Here is a 19702-nt window from a genome sequence, read left to right on the forward strand (position 1 = left end):
ATTTGACAGTAACACAGATGCACATGTTGGAAATGTTGCTTCACACATTTCTTGTTTCTGTGATGGGATTGCTGTGTACATCTTTGTCTCCATCAGAGTGGTGCCTAACTCTTCTAGGGGTTGGACTTTTCTATTTCAACCTGTCCTCCCTACAGTCAACTCTTTGCGAGGTCATTCCAATGAGAACAAAGCAGAGGGTGCTCAAACAAGGTTGACATCTCTCCCTATCTCTCTTTTGTGTGTTCTAAAGAGAACTGGTGCTGAATTTAATCTGCATCTGCCAGAGCTTGCTTGCTTATTATTCATTCGTTCGTTCGTTCGTTCATTCATTCATGTAACCTATTTATATGATTAGCCATATCATAAAAACGTGACTTTATTAGGGCGTCAGCAGAAAAAAAAAAAAAAGTACACGTGCATTCAAGAAATCGAGCTTGAAAGACCCCTGTAATCACAAGGGCCTGAAGAGGACGCTCATTGCGAAAGCTCGGGAAGGAGGAATCAGTACCGCGGACAGCTCCCCACGGAGCCCTCATTAGCCTTGAATCTGCGAAGCAGCAGCACCGCTTGGTTCCCCCGTCTCCGCTCTCTTCCCGGGTCGAAAAAAAAAAAAAAAGGGTGGTGGGGGGTGGAATGCGTCCAGATCCAGGCTGCTGCATACATCATCTAGACCACGCGCATCAAGCGTCCAAGTCGGTACCGCAAAGCAAAGAACCTCCTTTATTGGATCTCCAACTGAGGTGAAAAGCACGCCCTGTCCTGGGGCACGTGACCTTGTGGACTGTGGATATCTCTGGCTGCTAAAGAACAAAGAAAAGTTTCAGCGGAGGGGGGAGAGCATTCCTTGTCTCCCCACCTCAGAGAAGGCGAATGTCTGGTTTTAGTAGCTGAACTGGTAGGAATGATGATCGAGAGAGGATGTGTACCAGCAGCCAGATCATCGGGAGCCTCCTGGTGCTATCCATGCTGGAGATAGGGCTGGGAGTCTCTAGCGTGGCAGTAGGGGCAGTCAGCTTCAGCTTCGTTCTTGCGGGTTCTGAGCGTTCAACTCAGCTGGGAGACTCTTCTCCGGTATGGAGCGGGGTGTGTGTACGTTAGCTATTTCACTCTCTTTAACTCTTGATGGTGAATGCCGATTTGCAGTCTGGTCTTGAATTCTCCTTGTTTTGTGCAGCTCTCCTTTCTTTCTTCTCCCTTGCTTTTTTTTTTTTTTTTTTAGCTTGCATGCTTTATGTGGTTTTGACCTGCATGATCCAAGTGTAGAAGCTGCATCTCTAATTCCTTTGGTGCATTTTAGAACAAAACCTGAACTTTATTTGAGTAAGCCAACAGTCCCCTCCCTGCAAAGCCACAAAACACTGGGGCCCACATACCGCAGGGCCAGAAAATTGGGGATGCCAAACTCTAAAGATTTCACTAGCAATTCAACAGGCAACTTTACATTTGGGAGAGTTCATTTTTCATTCTGGCATCTTATTGTTGATCGATTTCTTGATAAGAAAAGCAAATAAAATGCTGATGTTTACATTGTAGTCAGTTTCATTGTATTCAATTTCATGAGCTGAACAGGTAACCATAGTCTTAAATTCCTTCTTTAAGGAGTAAAGTAATCTATAAATTCCAATGGTTTTTATCTCTGTATAAGCAAAGAATATTCAATTTCCATACATATTACTGATGATTTAAATTTAATTTAGTACTCAATTACTAAAGTACTAAAAACCATGTGGATAAAGTAAGATTTAAATATGCTTAATTTTCTAGATATTGCTCAGTATTGCTTAAGGTAACAGTGATGACAATAATCATTAAACATTCTTATTGAAACTTCAGTGGAACTTTTATCCGGAAGGGGAGGGATAAGCTGATTGAAGAATTTACTTCCCAGTTCTATTTCCTGTAAATCATAACATGAAATTCACAATTTTAGTTTTAATTTGCTAGAACAAAATAAAAAGAGATATGATGGTTTCATAATCTGAACTGTTTTTTAAAGGCAACCAAAATGGAAATAAATGGAAATTTATTTGTTAAATTTCTACTTCTTTGATAGAATGAAAAATAATGCAGCAATGCTTATGGGTGCCTATATTCTCTTATTTTAAACTGAATTTTTTGTGTGCTTTTGTTTTATTTAAATGTGCTCTTTTGTACAACTTCATACAATTACTGATGCTTATAATAATGGAAAATAGTAACATCTAGATTAATTTTGTGGAGCAATAAAAGTATCTAAAGATAGTTGTGATCACTAGGACTCACGTCTTCATTTTTAGATTGTATCAAGTGTTTTTGTGCAGCTGTACTGGGAAGCGTTCAGCCACCTGCAAGGGCAACCAAGATGGCTGTTGGGATTGCATCCTTTTTACTTTTTTAAGTTCCCCCACTTTGGGCACAAATATTGCCCTGCTAATATTGTCCTATTAATACTGTTCTATTGAATTTGTAGTTTTAAAATTTAATCCTGCATCTATTATGCTACTATATAGTTTAAAAAAGATATTCCACTTTTTTTCCTCTCTACATTTATCTCTGTGCATATACATGTGTGCAGAATTGTGTGTCTCATACATGAGCAGCATGTGTATTGTTAAACCATATTCATTTCCACTGCAAAATAGTTTTTTGTTAATGACCTGTATATATCCTTCTGTATGAATACTGTATTCTTAATAAGGGGAAGAAAAAGAAGTGTGACTACCAGATGGTCTGTAAATTTAGCATTTTCACCAAAGCTGGTGTTCTTATGGATCTCCAGCTTTTATCTTTTAAATTGTCATTTTCAGGGAGTTTAGGAAATTGCCACTCTCTATATTGTACTAAAGTATTCTTAGCATTGCTGCAGAGGTAAAGTTCCAGTAGTTGCTCGGGACAAGAAAGGATGCTGAGTTTGTTTACATAATTAAATATCCCCTAATCTCTGGCTTCTAAAAGACTGGTTAATGTAACACCTTCATATGAATGGCTAGTGAGAACCAAACCATTAGTCTGACTTTTTGTGACCTTAGTATAAAACCAATGATTTTATAACTAGCTTCATATTACACTTTAACCTGTAATTTAGTTTGTATAATTTCATGTGTAAGGCATCCTTATATTGTGATTTCATATAATATGCTAAGCCACCCTAATTTGTAAACAGAAATGACTAGGTTCAAACAATAGATAATTCTGATCTTAATCTACTGTCTATAGTCTAGGAATTTAGTTCATTAATCTGGTTAGTCAAAGCTTGATTCAAATAATAGGCTTGTTAGCCAGTGCTAGGATTTCAACTATGATAGACTCAGTTAACAAAAGTAGGATGAAGCAAAAATCCATAAATGAGTAACTTCTGAGGCATCAGTATTATGGCAAAGCTAATTTGCATCCACTCATTTTCTAAAAATAACATGAAAATGCAAAGACCTTTGACCCATTTCAGTTTTCAAATAGCTACAGCTAGATAGAAGCCCAGTTTCACACCTAAGGGGCTAGCGGGAAGGTTACTATGGAAACCTTAACTCTGAATACCCTATTTTACATAGATGGAAATAATCTATATCTCAATTTCATCTACTTCCTTACAAACCACAATGATCCTCTGAAACTATCATATAACATGTTTTCTTATTTATCTGCATTACAGCTTCCTTACCAGTCTTACAAATTGCTTTAGCAAACTCCACGTGATATAATCCAAAGACCCAGAACAGAATTATAAAATACTAAATAACGATTTAATAAACCATCACAACCTGTAAATGTTAAAGAGCTCACTTTAGAATTGTTAATATAAAATCTAAATCCACTTCGCTAAATGTGAATTAAAAAAATATTTCAGACATGTTTTTCAACGACAGAGAGATAAATCAAGGTGGAAAGAGAGGTTGTTGTTTTTTTAGCATGGTCGTTGTTCAGTCGCTAAGTCATGTCACAACCCATGGACCACAGCACATCAAGCATGGTTCTTATTTACTGTTATAAAAATGATTCTTAGCAATAATAACAACAGGATAGACAAAAGCAACCATATAGCACGAAGGTATTCCGATTCTCAGTGTTATACTGATGTTTTCAAAACTCTTCATTAATTAATTTTGATTAATTAATTTAATCAAACTATTTTTTCAAATAATTAATATTCTTAAATAGAAATTAATGAAACTGTTCAATTATGCACAAAAACTAATGGCATACAATTAACAAAGTCTTAACAAATGTGAATAACATATCTTATTAGACTATGAATATTCAAACTACTGGACAGAACAATCTCTGACAGTAGGGATATAACTCGACTATTTAGAAATCTTAATTCTAAAAGCAAAAGAATCAAGGGTTTTGTTATCAATAAATAGAATCATATTTATTTATATGTTTTTATATTGTGATAATTGAACCTCATAATTTTCATAAGTATTATGTCAAAATATATTCTGCATTGCCAGATAGAAGCCATTGCCCTTTACATGTATAAAAAAATCATAAAATTGAAAAGGACATTACATTTTTGGGTACAACCATCTGCTCAATGCTGGAATCCAAACTAAAGTATCCACAATCAATAAATTACTAACCTGTGTTTGAACATATTTAATGAAAGAAATCCCAATAAACTTTTCAGAACTGCTTTATTATAAAGAGTTTTTCCCCCTTTAACATTTAAACTGCCTTCCTGTAAGTTGTCTTCACTAATTTATGTCCTCTACTGTGGAATGAAACAAAGCTAGATTGTTTTCCCTGTGTGGTTTCTTTTTAGATATTTGGAGACTCCTCTCTCAGTCCTCTCAAAGTATATACATGTTGGTTTCTTCCATCTCCTTTCATAGGAATTAGATAATTTGAACTTCTTTATTGCCTGTGTAGGAACTTTCTTCAGTTTGATATGGTCCTTGAAACACCATTTAGGAGTTTTAGCAGAGCAGAATAGAATGAAATAATGATTTCCTGTGATTGGGAAACTCTTCTTCTGTTGACACAGCCTACACTTCCATTTGCATTTTGGCAGCCTTGACACATTGCTGACTCATACTCAATTTATATCAACTCCTTCTCTGAGATGTTTTCTTCAAATATTATTGGAGGCCAGGCATCAACCCCGTTCTATACCTGTACATTTGTTTTCCTTTTCTTAAATGAAGAATTTGGTATTTGCTACTTGCATTCCATTATGTAATTTTCAGATAATTTTTAATCATATCTATTAGACTATAAATTTTCTGGTGTCTTAAAAGATTGAAAAAAACTCCATTAAAATGAATTCTGGATATTGCACTAAAAGATCAAATTCAGATAAATTTATGGAGATTGTGGGCCAGAACAATCTAATATCTCAAAATGTAAACATGTAACTATATAATGTATTATAGTATGTTTACATTTGTTTTGAAATTAAATTCCAAATATTCAGCTATAAGATATGCAGGATACTGTAAATTCTTGTGCTTTGACAAAGAATTTTGCACTGCATGAGCAACGTGATTCACTTCAGGATGTGGAGATGACATGATTTGTCTATAGGAGTTCTGACATGTAGCACTGTAGTAGCAAAAAGAGGTTTCATGTGTTGCAAAGAAATAGTTGGAAATGTTGAATAAGGTGATTGGGGTTTCCAGATGAGGCCTAATAATTCACAATAGTTTTCAGGAGGTGTGGGGGGGGAAACAATGTTTTGTGGAGAAGCTTCAAGGAGACACTTTGCATAAATCATCTAACTGAAGCATTTCTTTAGTTTTGTGGAACTCTTCTGATTATTAATATACCAAAGAGAGAGAAAGAGAAATATAAGAAGGTTCATTATCTTAGAAAACACTTAGACAACTAATTTTATAAAGCCCAACTTTGAGATGATTCTAACAGTTTATAGAAAAAAGAATTTAATCATAAGGCAATTAAGATCAATCGTTCCATTAATCAAATCTATATGGAAAGCATTACCAGTCCCTGCTTTCTCACATAAATATCAAATATGGAACTCTCGGGTGTTTGGGAATGTTATCATCTTTGCTCTTTGCTTCTAAATGCCTTATTTGCTTGTTGTAGCCATACAATGTGATCTATAATTGGTCTCTTGAGTGAAATACAAATACTTCTAAATTTTTGAAACCACCACACAGAGTTAGTTCTCCATAGAAACAGCACAACCAATCACCAGAGTGTGTGTAATACTGAGACATTCACTGTTAAGATCACAGCACAGCCACCCTGAAACAAAGATTAATAAAAAAAATAAAGAAAATACTTTTGCTAAACATGCCTGAACTGCCACAGCCAACTAGAAATGAATTTATGACATAATCCTAGTTTTAAATATGTTTATTTTTCTGGTATTTAATTTTCCACACATAAATTCTTAGGCTATATAGGACAATTTTCTATTTTAATATAGATAGTGTAATTACTTTGTAGGTTTGGAAGCTGTTTTATGTATGCTATTCTTTGTTTTACTTAATTAGGGCTGACCTCCAGTACAGGATGTGGGATTCCTAGCTTCTTAAGAATATTTATGGAAAAGATACTGGAATAGTGGCTGATTACAAACTGAATATGAGTCAGCAGTTTGATGTGGCTGCCAAAAACAAATGCAATTTTAGATTGCATCAACAGAACAAAGTTTTGAAAGGAAGTGAGGTTCCCATTATGCTGATGAGCTGATGCCTGAATATTGTGTTCAGTTCTGGATCCTATTCCTATCCTTTAAGAAGGATTTAGATTAAGAAAGGGGAAAGAAGATGATCAGGGAGCAGTAATGAGATTTACTAAAAGGCTTGGGTTTGTTTACACCAAAGAAGACCAGAGGTAGATTATGATATAGACTTCACATATTTAAAAGGAGAAGAACATCGAGAACTGTTCTCTGGCAGCCCAGAGTGTAGGACGTGTTATAATGTATTTAACCCATAGAAAAGTAATTTCTGATTGAATGTTGAAAAACAACAGTAACAGCAGTTTAGAAAAAGAACCAAAGGTTCAGAGAAACCAGGATCTCTTCTTTTTCACTGAATGTACTCAAATATAAATTTTACTTGCTGCCTATTGGAAGTTCTTTAATTTGGATTCGTGTACTGAGAAGGGGATGGCACCTAGTGGCCAAATGATTTCCTCAAAGTCTATGATTCTATAATTACATTTAGAAGAGATCTTGGATTTCCATTCTTATGTTGACTCTCACATTAAGATTCAGTATTTTTTTTCAAACTCACAATTAAATGCATATCTGTATACCTGGTTGCAACATCCTTCAATGATTAATGCATTTAGTCTGCAATCTCCATCTTAAAATTTAAATCTCCATCTTTAAACTATACATCTCATGATTAAAACAAATGTTCTATTTTATATATTATTTTCTTTAAATTATTTGGTACCATGCCATTTTTTTATATTAGTACTCATTCTGATTAATAAAAAAAAAGTCCTAGCTTTCTGAAGTAACAACACATGGAAGCTGGGATTCAAAATGCATAAGAGGAAAGCTGGATAGAAGGGGTGACTTAAGGTCATTCTGCTGAAATTGCTTCCAGATAGACAAAAAGACTCCTTGAAGACTACTAGGAAGAATGCTAGGAATGAAAGTTGGGAGAAATGAGAGAAATGACACAGAGAGGACTATTGTAGGGAGGACATGGCACAGTCTTGAAGATGACTTGGAAGTTATAAATGGCATGCTGGTTTAGCACACTAACATCTGTATTGTGGGATAAACTGATTACTGTTAGGGCTTTAGGCCTAATTCAAAGAGGTAGTAGTTACATAAAAGTCTGGATGCTCATTATATGTGGCACAATCTTCACCAGGTAGAATCTGCCCAGCCCAAAAAATTGCAGGGACATATTCAGGAAATTACCAGGAGTCAATACTGACTTAAAGATTCAATATATACACTCAATACATTTCAGCTGTGTGTGTGTGTGTGTGTGTGTGTGTGTGTGTGTGTGTGTGCGCGCGCGCGCGCGCATGCATACAGTGGGTGTCACTGTATTCACCCACTATCCAAGAGACATTGGATGGAGGACAGCAGTTCTTTCTTGGTAGGAGTCTCCTCACTTTGTAACATCTCTTCTCCCCAAAACTAGAATTTCAACTTTAGAGAGTGGAATTCTTCTAAGTATTTGATAGGACAAATTTCATATACTACAGGTGAAATTTCAATTGTGATATCATCATCAACAGCCTCTAAGTTGTACTGATGGGAAAATTCATGGGGAAAAAGGTCAGGCAGACATGACCTAGATTCCATGTCATTTCAACATTTTTGAATGTAACTAAGGAGTAATGTTTCATGGTGTTAGTAGTCAACTCCATATAATAAATGAAATGAGCAATCCATGCTATATTATTGTTACAATTTTTTCATGTTCCACAGAGATGGCACAATACTAAAGTTTGTTTGAGATCACAGTATTCAAACTCAAAATAGATGGTTTTTGTGTGAATTTTTTGAAAATCAATCTGGAAGTGCTTTAAAATTTAAGCAGCTCTATTTCAAAAGAAATATGTTTTTTAACATAAAATGAGTAGTTTTACGCTTGGAATATTTACAGGATCTATATAAAATATTACACAACTGTTCAGATTTAAAATCTTGTGCACATCCCACTGGTTTTAAATTCACCTGATAATTAATTGTGAATAAATTTCTTAAATTCATCAACAAGACAACAGCTAGGGTATTTAATATTTGGAAGCAAAAGCCAAGACAATAGTATTTTTATTTAGATATTTTTCAGTAAAATATGTAAATTATGTATATGAAAATATAAATGTAGGTCTTTGGTTATTCGGGTTTTCTCCCACGTAAAATTGGAAGTGTCTTGGCGACGTTTCGACGAAGTCTCATTTGTCATCTTCAGGCTGGTGCTTTTGGCTTCGTGCTTCTAGGAGCATTGCTCCTAGAAGCACGAAGCTGAAAGCACCAGCCTGAAGATGACGAATGAGACTTCGTCGAAACGTCGCCAAGACACTTCCAATTTTACGTGGGAGAAAACCCGAATAACCAAAGACCTACATAAAAACACCCACGAAAACCTCAGAAAATGAAAACATAAATACATATATACATACAAACTTTCAAACATAGGGAGAAAGAGAATTTGTCATGAAACATTTTTTCAGGGCCATATGAGAATAACAATTATCATGTTTAGTAGATTATAACAGATCACATGATTGAGAGTAGCCTTCAATCATTTTATCAATAAGCCAGAATTAATAATGTGTTCCACTATACACCTTTATTTCATTGTCAAAGAATTTGTATTAATAAATTATAGTGTTGCTTAATGAATTGCTGTGAATGCTGTGAATTGCTGACTAGCATCCATGTATGTAGCTGAAATATGTAAAACTAAACAGATAATTATCAAAGAGAGGCTGGGATGAATGAAATTTGCCAACACAACAAACTATATTTTGTTGGAAAGACAGGAATAAAAATAGATATTTTTAAATGTATTCATGAGCTGCCAATGAGTGGATATTTATGTTCATTTATTTATATATTGGCATGTGCATATTCTCAAAAATCTGCTTTAATTTACCACATACTTTAGCATAATTATTTTGGGGTATAGCTTTTTTAAAAAAAGTTTAAATAAGATTTAAAGAGATTCCTCAGCCATGTTGTACAATTTCAGAAATCCCCTCAACTCCGTGATTATTATTTTTTTTTTTTGAGGAATGAATAACTATTAATCAAATTTTGTTTGGAACTTTGATTGCATCTCTTGACTTTTGATTATATCCTGCAGATACCCCTACCTTCTTGTGTTTGCTTTGCTTTGTTGCATATTCTTACTACTAGATTATCCTGCTAAGTGAGAGAAAATAGTGCATTACATTAGTGTTTTAATAACAATCACAGAATGGTTGTAAATTATTTTACAGAAATAAAAAACAAATTCTGGATAATATACCTATTATACATACTGTAGCATATAGTTAAGAGAGATCCTGCTCACAAGCGTGCAGTATTTGAACTTGAAAATAACATTAGAAATAATATCACTAAATATATAGTGGTTTGGCTAAACTGAATCTTGACAGAGAGAAATTATAATCTATATATTACTCGGTTGGAATAAGGATATTCTGTAACTATTTATGTACTTAAAATATAGCAATGCCTCAACTCTTGCCCTAGACCAGGGTTAGGCAACTTTGGCTCTTTTTTTTATGACTCGTGGACTTCAACTCCCAGAATACCTGAGCCAGCCATGCTAGCTCAGGAATTCTGGGAGTTGAAGTCTACGAGTCATAAAAGAGCCAAGGTTGCCTAACCCTGCCCTAGACCATAAAAATATCAAATATGCCTTTCTTTTCCTTGCAGTTTTTGCTTTGTGGAGTATGCGGAATATTTTGTGCCAAAAAAAAGTCAGGACTTATTGTAAGTGTTTTACTAAACTTTTCATAAGTATTCATAAGTGAAATGTAAGCTATGCATATCTTGGACTCTTTATAATATTTCTTCATTTCTGCCATCAGACTCAAAAAGAATTCTCACAAAAAATAGATATGTCTTCATCTAATGAAATGGTCACAGTAATTAGATATATTAAATAAAACAAAGTACTCAGTCTATACTGTTCTTGACATTGTTTCAGCTTTGGATTGATAGCAAAGTCTGGACTGAATCATTCAGTGTTTCTGAACTGTAAGATACACAGATACCTTATAAATTTCTCAGGGGCAAAGATGGACTTATTGAGGCTGTGGAATTTTCTGAGTAAGTAAAACTTCTTACAGGTAGTCCTCTAATTACAACAGAAACTGAGCATGGATTTATAGTCTTAAATTAAATGGATCACCATATAACTGCAGCTGATTTTTTTTTTTTTTGCAGTGGCCATTAAACAAATGTGGTAATCATTAAATGAACATAGTAGTCATTAAGTGAGCCTGTTTTCCCCAATGGGTGTTTTTTTGCTGAAAAATGGAAGTAAACCCTGGAAAGCATTAAAAAAAAAAAGCTTTGATTGTGGGGTATTGCAAACAGCCATAAATATGAGCCAATTGCCAAGTGCTGAAAATACCATCAGATGACTGGAGTCACATCAGAACTTCTAAAACAGGTCATGTGGAAGCCCGTCATAACTTCCAGTGGTCACTAAAGCAATTGGTCATTAAGTGAGGACTACCTGTATATTATATACTCGTCGCAACTACATAGTAGTTGAAATAGGACATAAACAATATATAGGAAAGAAACGCAATAATTTAATATTGATGTTGATTGGGGGAGAGGTACAAAGGGGGATTTGTACCCTCCTTTATCCCTTATTCATCACCCTGCGGTTTCCACTGCTGGCTCATAAAGCAGCAGATCTTTCAAAAGGGTTGTTAATGAAACAAGCCTAAGTAAGAGATTTTAGCAAGCATCTAATAGTGGTAGATTTATTCAGCTTCTCTGATTAATCCATCTTTAATCATTACTGTTCCATATGGCCAGCCAATGCTACTAATAAAATTTAAGCAATCATTAAAAAAAAAAAAAACAAGACACTGGAACTGGTAGAAGAAGCCAGATTTTTTTTTTCTTATCTTTTTCTTTTTCAGGTAGTTCAGAATAGAAAATTTTCCAAATGTACTTGGTTTTGGTTGCTTTGGTGTGATGTACTCCAAATTGCTATTTGGTTAACTAATCCAGTATATTATTTGCCTGAGACTTACTGATATTGAACAGCACAAAGTTCCTAGCAAAGGATATGTTTGACAACAAAAGTCCTCATTTCACCATTAGAGTATGTAAAAAATGTATATATATATATTTGCTGTGATGTTTCCAAACAACAAATCTTGTCTACCAGGAGAACATCGAATGGAAATGAGAAACAATGCCATAATGGCATGCTTTAATCAATCCATATTTCGTAGGCCAGCGTTAAAACAGTGACACTCAATTTTAAACAAAAGAAATATAGTAAACTGAGGTAAACTAGAGTAGACATTGAAAAGTTTACAGCTACTATTCTCATTGTTCAAATGTATTTTTATCAACATGTTTGATTGATTTTTTGGTTGTGGTGGTGGAGTTCAAATAAATATATAATTCAGTTGCTTTTTCATGTGAATTTTTGTTTCCTATCAGATGATACTTTTCTCTGCTTGCTGTATCTGTGGGCTAATTGGAGGAATATTAAACTTCCAGTTTCTTCGAGCTCTAACAAAGAAATCCTCAGCTCTCTATCCATTGCACCTTACCTCCATGTCTCTTGCATGCATTGGAATTGGTGGCTGTACTCTTTCTTCATGGCTAACTTGCCGACTAGCCAGCTATGAACAAAGAAGAATGTTTTCAGAAAGAGAACATTCATTACATCATTCTCACGAAATGGCTGAAAAAGTAAGTTGGCATACTTTTTTATTTGTTATGCTGGGTTATTATATATTTTTTCCTAATATATACAGTCAACTATACAAGAAAATTCTCTGATCAATTTGTAGGTCACTGGAAAATGATACACATCCATATAGTATCAACTATATTACAATTTTAAAAGCCACATTTAGATATTCTAGCTTTTCCAGTACTCATTTCAATAAAATGCATCCACTAACTATATAGCTCCATTGTATAACCATAATGCTTTGCACTAAATATAGAGCTCCTTGGCCTAAATAAGCTAATAGCTGCATAATTGTATATCTGTTTCACTTCCTGCATGAAAATATATTTTATAGTACAGCTGGGTCTTACCAAAGATTAAAATCATGTAACACAATCTGCAGCTACATACAATGAACCTATCATTGGATTTTACCACTTTAGATTGCTGATGGGAGAGCAAAAGATTATGTATCTCTTGATTAGTCTTTGGGCAGGGTTGGATAATCTATCTTTAGTATAGTTAAGAATAAAGAGCTATTTTATTAAAAAATGATTAGGGTGGGACCAAATTTTGCAACTGTTAAGTTTAGCAGATATTTCAGATATTTATTTTTTTCTCGTGTTTTTATTGGAAAGTTGTATATGTATAAGAACTGAAACATTTGAATTACTAAATACCTACATTTTGCTGCTGAATCTCAGAAAAAATATCTGAAGAATGTCTGAGGTGCGTGCAGATTGTGTACTGCCCATCCTTGTCTTACTGAGGAAAGATTTTAACCAAGCCTTTTTTTTTTCTTGGCATGTTAATTTGGTAGCTGTGTTGAACAGGAAGTACAACTTTGTCTAATACTGATATGCACCAAAACATATGCAAATGATTGTGCTTTATTTATAATTTATTTTGTATTAGAGATTAAGGGGTATTGAAATAATCGAACTGCCCAGCTGCCCAGTGATACCCCCAACACCAGAATTACTTCCAAGGTATGCTGAATTCTAGGGAATTATGATGAATTAGAAATGTTGCTTTTGAGAGAAATGCATAAAGCAATCTTACTTTGAGCTTTTTAAGAAAATTCTTAACTTAGATTCCCAGAAATCTTCATCCATATTATAGGAAAGACTTTATTAAAATCATGTAGTAAAATGCTAAAGTTGGAGGTGTGTCACTCAATATATTGAATATACAAATAGCTTGTTTATACATATGCAAATATACACATATTTATGTGTATATTTGCATATGTATATGCATACACATGTGTACTCTCTCTCTTTCTCTACATATATTACTTTTCTAATCAATCCATTTGTCTTAGCTTCATATACTTTGCACTCATAATTGCTATAACAATTTCATCAGTAGGAAAAATTGTTAAAGAATTGGGGTCAGTGGTCAGTAATAACAATGATTTGGGTGTAAATACACAAATTAAATATACTGTGGGTAAGTAATCAATGAAAAAAGCTAGGGTTTGATTGCTAGTAGATAAAAATGATAAAACTACCAATATGAGGTAGGTTATTTGCTTACATAGTTATTATACTTTTTCAATTATCCCATTTTACACTTAGGCTATATTACTCTGTCCCTGCTGTTTGACTGGTCCAAGGTCACCCAGCTTATTTATTTATTTGCACATACACACATACACATATAAAGGCAGATATATTTTAGATAGAAGGAAATCATAAAAGGGAAGAGAGAATGGTCTTGAAGATCGGAGGAAGAGCCACTACCAAAATGCAAATGTTACATAAAAATGGTTCAGGCCCAGACCAATAAAGTAACCTGGGAAAATGTCTCAAATACTGTAATCACTTCTAGTTCACACAAAGATAAAGGGAGGAAGGGGGATATTCAGACTTGAAAGTTTTGTTACTGTAGTTGTTATAATAAAATACTCCTGAACCAACCTAAAAGGCATTTGTTTCTTGGTTTGGACTACATTGTAGGGCTAATACTCTTCAAGTAAACAAGCACCACGATTCCCTGTTTTATATATTGACACAATGACTTGGGTGAATCTGGAACTCTCTTTCAAAGCTCGATTTATTTTATGAGACCGACTTGCATTACCTCCATCCATTACTTCAAAGCTAAAGAATGTGAATTTATGCATCTCATTCTGTTTCCCAGCAGACAGGTGTCTACATCATCACACCCCCACCTCAATCAACATTACCTAGCACCTTATCTGGAAATCCCAGCTGAGTCCAAGGTATGATTATCATCTCTTTTGTCAATGAACATATGGTCCATTTTCTTAAGTTGAGATAAAAATGGAGATGGGATAAACATACAGGAAAAGTAGTTTATGGCAACCATTTTAGATGGTGCTTCTTATAGAAAAAAAGATGTTTCTACATGTGCTACTACTTAGGAATATTAGTTGGTGTATGAATAATAGTTGTGGGCAAGTGTAATACAGCCAGAATAGGGATCACTCCAGGAAGGATTAAAGATCTAGGTATGGCTAGGATCACTTTGAAAAGAAGATGAAATGTAAATATAAGCTGAAGTGAGACGTAACCCAAGATTAAAAAGAAACATAAATGCCTCAATCATGAATGAGTTTGAAGATCATTAAGCGTATTTTACTTGAATGTCTCTTGCAGGCAAACAAGGATGCCTTCATTTTAATATTTTGTGTATGTGCTAGAATGGCTAAGGTCAGTTTGTGAAAAAGATTGTGGTCTGTGCATACTTTATAATTTTCTGGCTGAAGCATGGCTGTCACTAATCTCTCATATGTTTACTATGTCACATCGTATTATAGATATGAAAGCTATAACTAGTTCAATACTGGCCACTGTAAGCAGTTTAAGACTTTTGGGTTGAATAAGGCCAAAGCTTTTCTCATGATATGATTAAACCCAATTTATCATATTGTGCATCAGTTTACTTATAGATTCATTCTTTCATGGAAAATGATCCTTAAAATTAGTGCTTGCATGGGCCAGATGTTAGCTACACAGGTGCACTTTTAAATTTGTGCTAGTGTATTGCAGTAGTATAACTGATTTTGACTACCCATTTCAATTCTCGCAGGAAATGACAGATAACATATGTAACGGAGGACCACATCTAATTAATAATGGAGGAACATACTGAAATATTTACAATATTTAAAGAACAACTATGTTTATGATTTTCTTCAAGAGAAAATACAGAAGCCAATAGCTTGGAGATAAGGTCCTAAAACATTATGGCTCTAAGTTGCAATAATTTTACAACTTCAAAACAACAACAGCACAGTCACATTTTCTTTCAGAGATTTGCTTTGATTCCCATTAACTGAAGATACATAATTGCACATTTTGAAGATAAGTATTATCACATTTGATTTCTTTTGTCTGAGTATTTATAATGGTGTGATAATATATGAAACAGACTTTTCAGATTTTACTCAGATTTTTTTAGGAATTACATTTTGGTTTGAAAAAAAATCCCACTGCTATAAAAATAAGGGGGTTTAAATATTGAATTGCACACCAACATGAAAAGAATTTGGACATGAAAATGTTGTCTTTCCTATGTAAAGTATAATGAATGAATTATGAGCATGTTGCTCTCCACACTGCTGTCTAAGTTTTGAAAAATGGGAAATTTTAAGGATGCTATGAGGTCAAACAATGCTTTGCTATAAAAAAATCATTTTTTCCAATTTATGAGGTATATTTCCTAATTTGTTCATAAAGATGTGAAATAAAATGAAACATAGGAATGGGATTATTTTTTTTAATCATCCTAACAATTTTTACAATGATCCACAAATCCAAGTGAGAAACAAGGGTGAGTTGTAATTCTCAAACACGTTTAAGGCAAGTATTCAGAAAACTTTCAGATCTTGTTTATTTAACCACAGTTCATATATTATTGTTGCTTTACTGTATTTGCATCTCTTAGCAGATGAAAGTTTGTCACCTATATAATGCATTAAAAATAAATATAATATAGTCTATTATTATTATATAATCATAATACTAATAGCACTATAAAGTATTATTCCTTCTCCCATAATCCACTGAGATACCCACCAATCACAGTCATACAAAAGTATTGAACTTTTTAATCTACATATGTTCTTATAAATATATACAATTCAAATAATTTTTCTTCTTTTAATATCTAACATGCATACATACATTGCATTAAGAAATAATATAAGAAGTAAATATGTCTTTACATAAATAACTAGATATATTTACCTTACAAACACTGATGACACAAATATTCAGAAGAAGGATGATATAAACTTTGAACCTCAACTCAATGGTAAGACTGTTCAAGATGCCAACTAAGAAACTATCAACAGTAATTATGAAGCTATGAAATGCTTGTCAAAGATGACACACCACAACATTTTGGGTGACACTTCAGCATCTACCAACAATATCCAACAACTACTCTTGAAAACATGCTCTATTCTCATGTGATTTTTGGTGGTTGTAGAAGCGCTTGAGGATGAGTTGTGCTCTTAAGTGGCCTCTGAGTTCTCTGGAAGTCATTTTTATGTAGCCTCTAGAGCCTCTGAAAATCAAATGAGAATGTGCATGCTTTTGCAGTTTTCAGAGGCCGCACAATGTTCTAAATTAGAAAAATCCTCCATATTTCTCATAGGCGATTGCTCCAGAATCCAAGCCCGGCCTCCATGCCCCAAACTGCAAAGATCCAGGATTTCTTCCATTTTTCTGCTGGTTGGGTCGGACGTCATCCAGTTTTATGGAGTTCTGTCATCCTTCCAGCTTAGTTACTGCAGAGGCTTCCTATCCCAGCATCACTTCTGCTACATTGGGGAACAATTGTCCTATAAACAATGCCTGGAATACTTGAAATTGCTTATGGAGAGAAGATGATCTGACCTACATGCAGTTTGTGAATTGCAGTGGCATGATAGCTGTTACTGTTGGGGACACACAAATCTTACTATGTATATGTCTGTAGAAGCAGGATAAGGGCCAAGGACAATAAACTTAGTATAATGAAATTACTTTTTCAGACATTGCTGCCAAGTTCATAGAATATAGATAAGTAGGCAAAGAACTTTGTAATTCATCTGGGTTTAGCATAGAGACTTTTGGAAATGCTAAATTAGAAGCTGCCAAAAATAATGTTCATGTGACACTCTTTCATTAAATTTAGATGTGTCAGTGTTTCATACATATATTGTTGGAATTGTATTGAGTAGCTTCCCCATGTCTAGAAACATAATATTATCTTCTCCTTTATTAGAAATACTAAGCATATTTTAGTGACATAGTAAGTATAATCTAAACTGTGATGATAAAGGGAAGCAAGAAAACCAACTAACCAAGTTCCTTGTTTTCATTTCCCCTTCAATGGTCTCTATGCTTGCTACTGTTTTTCCAACTTGCATCAACTGCAATATGCCCTTATCATTTGTTGATATCTTCTATAGACTTTCTCCATTTCTTATCAGTAAGGCATGAAGTGAAAACAGGAATAGATCTCACGCAATTTCTTCTCCATATCGGTCATGCTTTAATTAAAGAAAGAGTAAGCAATCTCTTTGCTGCAGAACAAGTTGCCTCTTTTTCTATATGTAGCTTTTTGTGATGCATGCCTTTTCATATGCAACCAAATAAACACATCTTTATACATTTTTGGAACTGACTACATTGGGCATTTACCTGAATTTTGCAATCTGAGCAATACATTTAAAAATAATTTGATTTATTGATCAAATAAATTCCTTCTCTCACTTTAGATTTTTTTAAAAAATCAAAGGATTAAGTTAAACCACAAATGTTTTGTTTATATACTTTCAGCGTCACTCCTTAAAGCTATTATAAACTTATGGCTAATATTAATTTAATTTAATTTAAATTAATTTATATTAAATGATATACATAATTCAGCAAACTGTAGAGATGGCACAAACTTTTTCATACCTTTAATCTAACTTTTATTTAGATTCTTCTCTACTTTGACTAAGTTCTAGTCAAAATAATAAAATTACTTCAGTCTATCGAGTCCTTTGTGTAATTTTTTTTTCACTCAGCACAGTTCCTCAGTTTCTTTTCTCCTTAGAATCTGACTTTTCTGCCACTGTCTGTCTGATTTTCTTTTCCAATTTCTGCAGCTTCACTTTGACACTTACACTCTTCCAGCTCTCCCTGCTGGAATTTGGGCAACCAGAAGGAAGTGGAATATAACTAGTTAATTTTAAATGCTGGACTTAATTGTCTTAGGTAGTATCTCTGTACAGATGCTGTTTTGTGGCAGAAATTTAAAAAATGTGTTTAAGCATAAATAGTTACATGAACATCTATAATTAGCAAATTATACTGATGAATATGCCTGGTACACTCCTAACTAGAAGTTTATCAAGAAGTAAGGGTGTTGCATCAATCACTGTTAACTTGTGGTTGAGGCAACATTGACATTGGCCTCTTAGAGTACTCATCTGAGATATTCTTGGTTTCAGAGCCCTAGACTTTGACCTTGAGGTCCAGCCATGAAGTTACCATTGTTAGAATGACCTGTACAATAGCTATCACCATGGGATGCCTACAAAGCAATGGTGAATTTGACCTCATTTGCTGTATTTATTCAAGCAAAAGCCATCAAGGATGTTAAAATAGAACAAATAACAGCACAGCTATTTTCCTTCTGGTCTGCTTGGGGCACTACTTTCTAGATAATTGGTTTCACTCTTAAGCTTTAATAATAGTTTTGAATAGGAAGATCTGATTATTTTGCATACGAGACAGAAAATCCCACATTTTTAAAACTATCGCTGTAATAACAAGGTGTTTAGTAACAAATCAATAAGTTTGAATTTAAAATGTTTTATATAATACTTATCAATTATTTTATTTGTTAAACTGTTTAATGTTAACTTTGGATTTTATTTGTACTTTGCTTATTTGGGTCTTTATAAAATAAATCTAAATGAATAAAACTAATAGAAAGATCTTTGTAATAGCCATGCAATTTATTTTACATATATCAGAAATTCCCACAAACACCTCCCAACCCTGGACTAAGGAGGATAAGAAAGTAAATAATTCATCTATAGCTACTCTTTCCCAAAACTTGCTGCCCAAGATGGACATAGCTTTAATTGCAGAGCCACACATATGAGGTACCCTGATTGGCTCATTGTGAGATGTTATTGAGAAAGATTACAACAGGATCCCGCATGATTCTTATGCTTTAATGATTGCTTAATTTTAGGAATATGTGATATTTGACAATTTTGTGAAGCACTCAAAACTGGAAGAAGCTGGATAAAAAGACTTTATATAATTTTAAAAAGGCTATAAAGTTAACTTTTAATTGTGTGGATTGGACCCAAATTGTTGATTACTATTCTAGTCACAGGTAGTCTACAAAAGGCTTAATCAAATAAGTTTCAATGTGTC

At 33.9% G+C, this 19702-nt stretch overlaps 1 protein-coding gene across 6 annotated transcripts; it reads left to right on the top strand.

Moving 5' to 3' along the window:
* Positions 1–526: 526 nt before the first annotated feature.
* TMEM196 (transmembrane protein 196) lies at positions 527–18097 on the top strand. Of its 6 annotated transcripts, XR_005555349.1 has the most exons (7): positions 527–1089; positions 10310–10366; positions 12068–12322; positions 13221–13294; positions 14451–14532; positions 15363–15506; positions 15586–18097. XR_005555349.1 is itself a non-coding variant. In XM_039332248.1 (6 exons), the coding sequence occupies exons 1-6, from the start codon at positions 919–921 to the stop codon at positions 15423–15425; spliced, it is 702 nt and encodes a 233-aa protein (XP_039188182.1). In that variant the 5' UTR covers positions 527–918; the 3' UTR covers positions 15426–18097. The 6 variants fall into 6 exon arrangements, 5 of the variants coding, with proteins under 5 accessions (XP_039188182.1, XP_039188194.1, XP_039188202.1 ...); XM_039332248.1 differs by having other exon boundaries at positions 15363–18097; XM_039332260.1 differs by having other exon boundaries at positions 14454–14532; positions 15363–18097.
* The last annotated feature ends 1605 nt before the right edge of the window (positions 18098–19702 follow it).

This window comes from Crotalus tigris, unplaced genomic scaffold (genome assembly GCF_016545835.1).
Source record: "Crotalus tigris isolate CLP2741 ecotype Arizona unplaced genomic scaffold, ASM1654583v1 scf7180000017624.2573661763:2888555, whole genome shotgun sequence".
Classification (NCBI taxonomy): domain Eukaryota; kingdom Metazoa; phylum Chordata; class Lepidosauria; order Squamata; family Viperidae; genus Crotalus; species Crotalus tigris.

Coding starts and splice junctions, on each gene's coding strand:
- TMEM196 (XM_039332248.1), top strand. CDS start 919: ATGTGTACCAGCAGCCAGATCATCGGGAGCCTCCTGGTGCTATCCATG. Junction 10,367..12,067: donor AAAAAAAGTCAGGACTTATT/GTAAGTGTTTTA, acceptor GTTTCCTATCAG/ATGATACTTTTCTCTGCTTG. Junction 12,323..13,220: donor CTCACGAAATGGCTGAAAAA/GTAAGTTGGCAT, acceptor ATTTTGTATTAG/AGATTAAGGGGTATTGAAAT.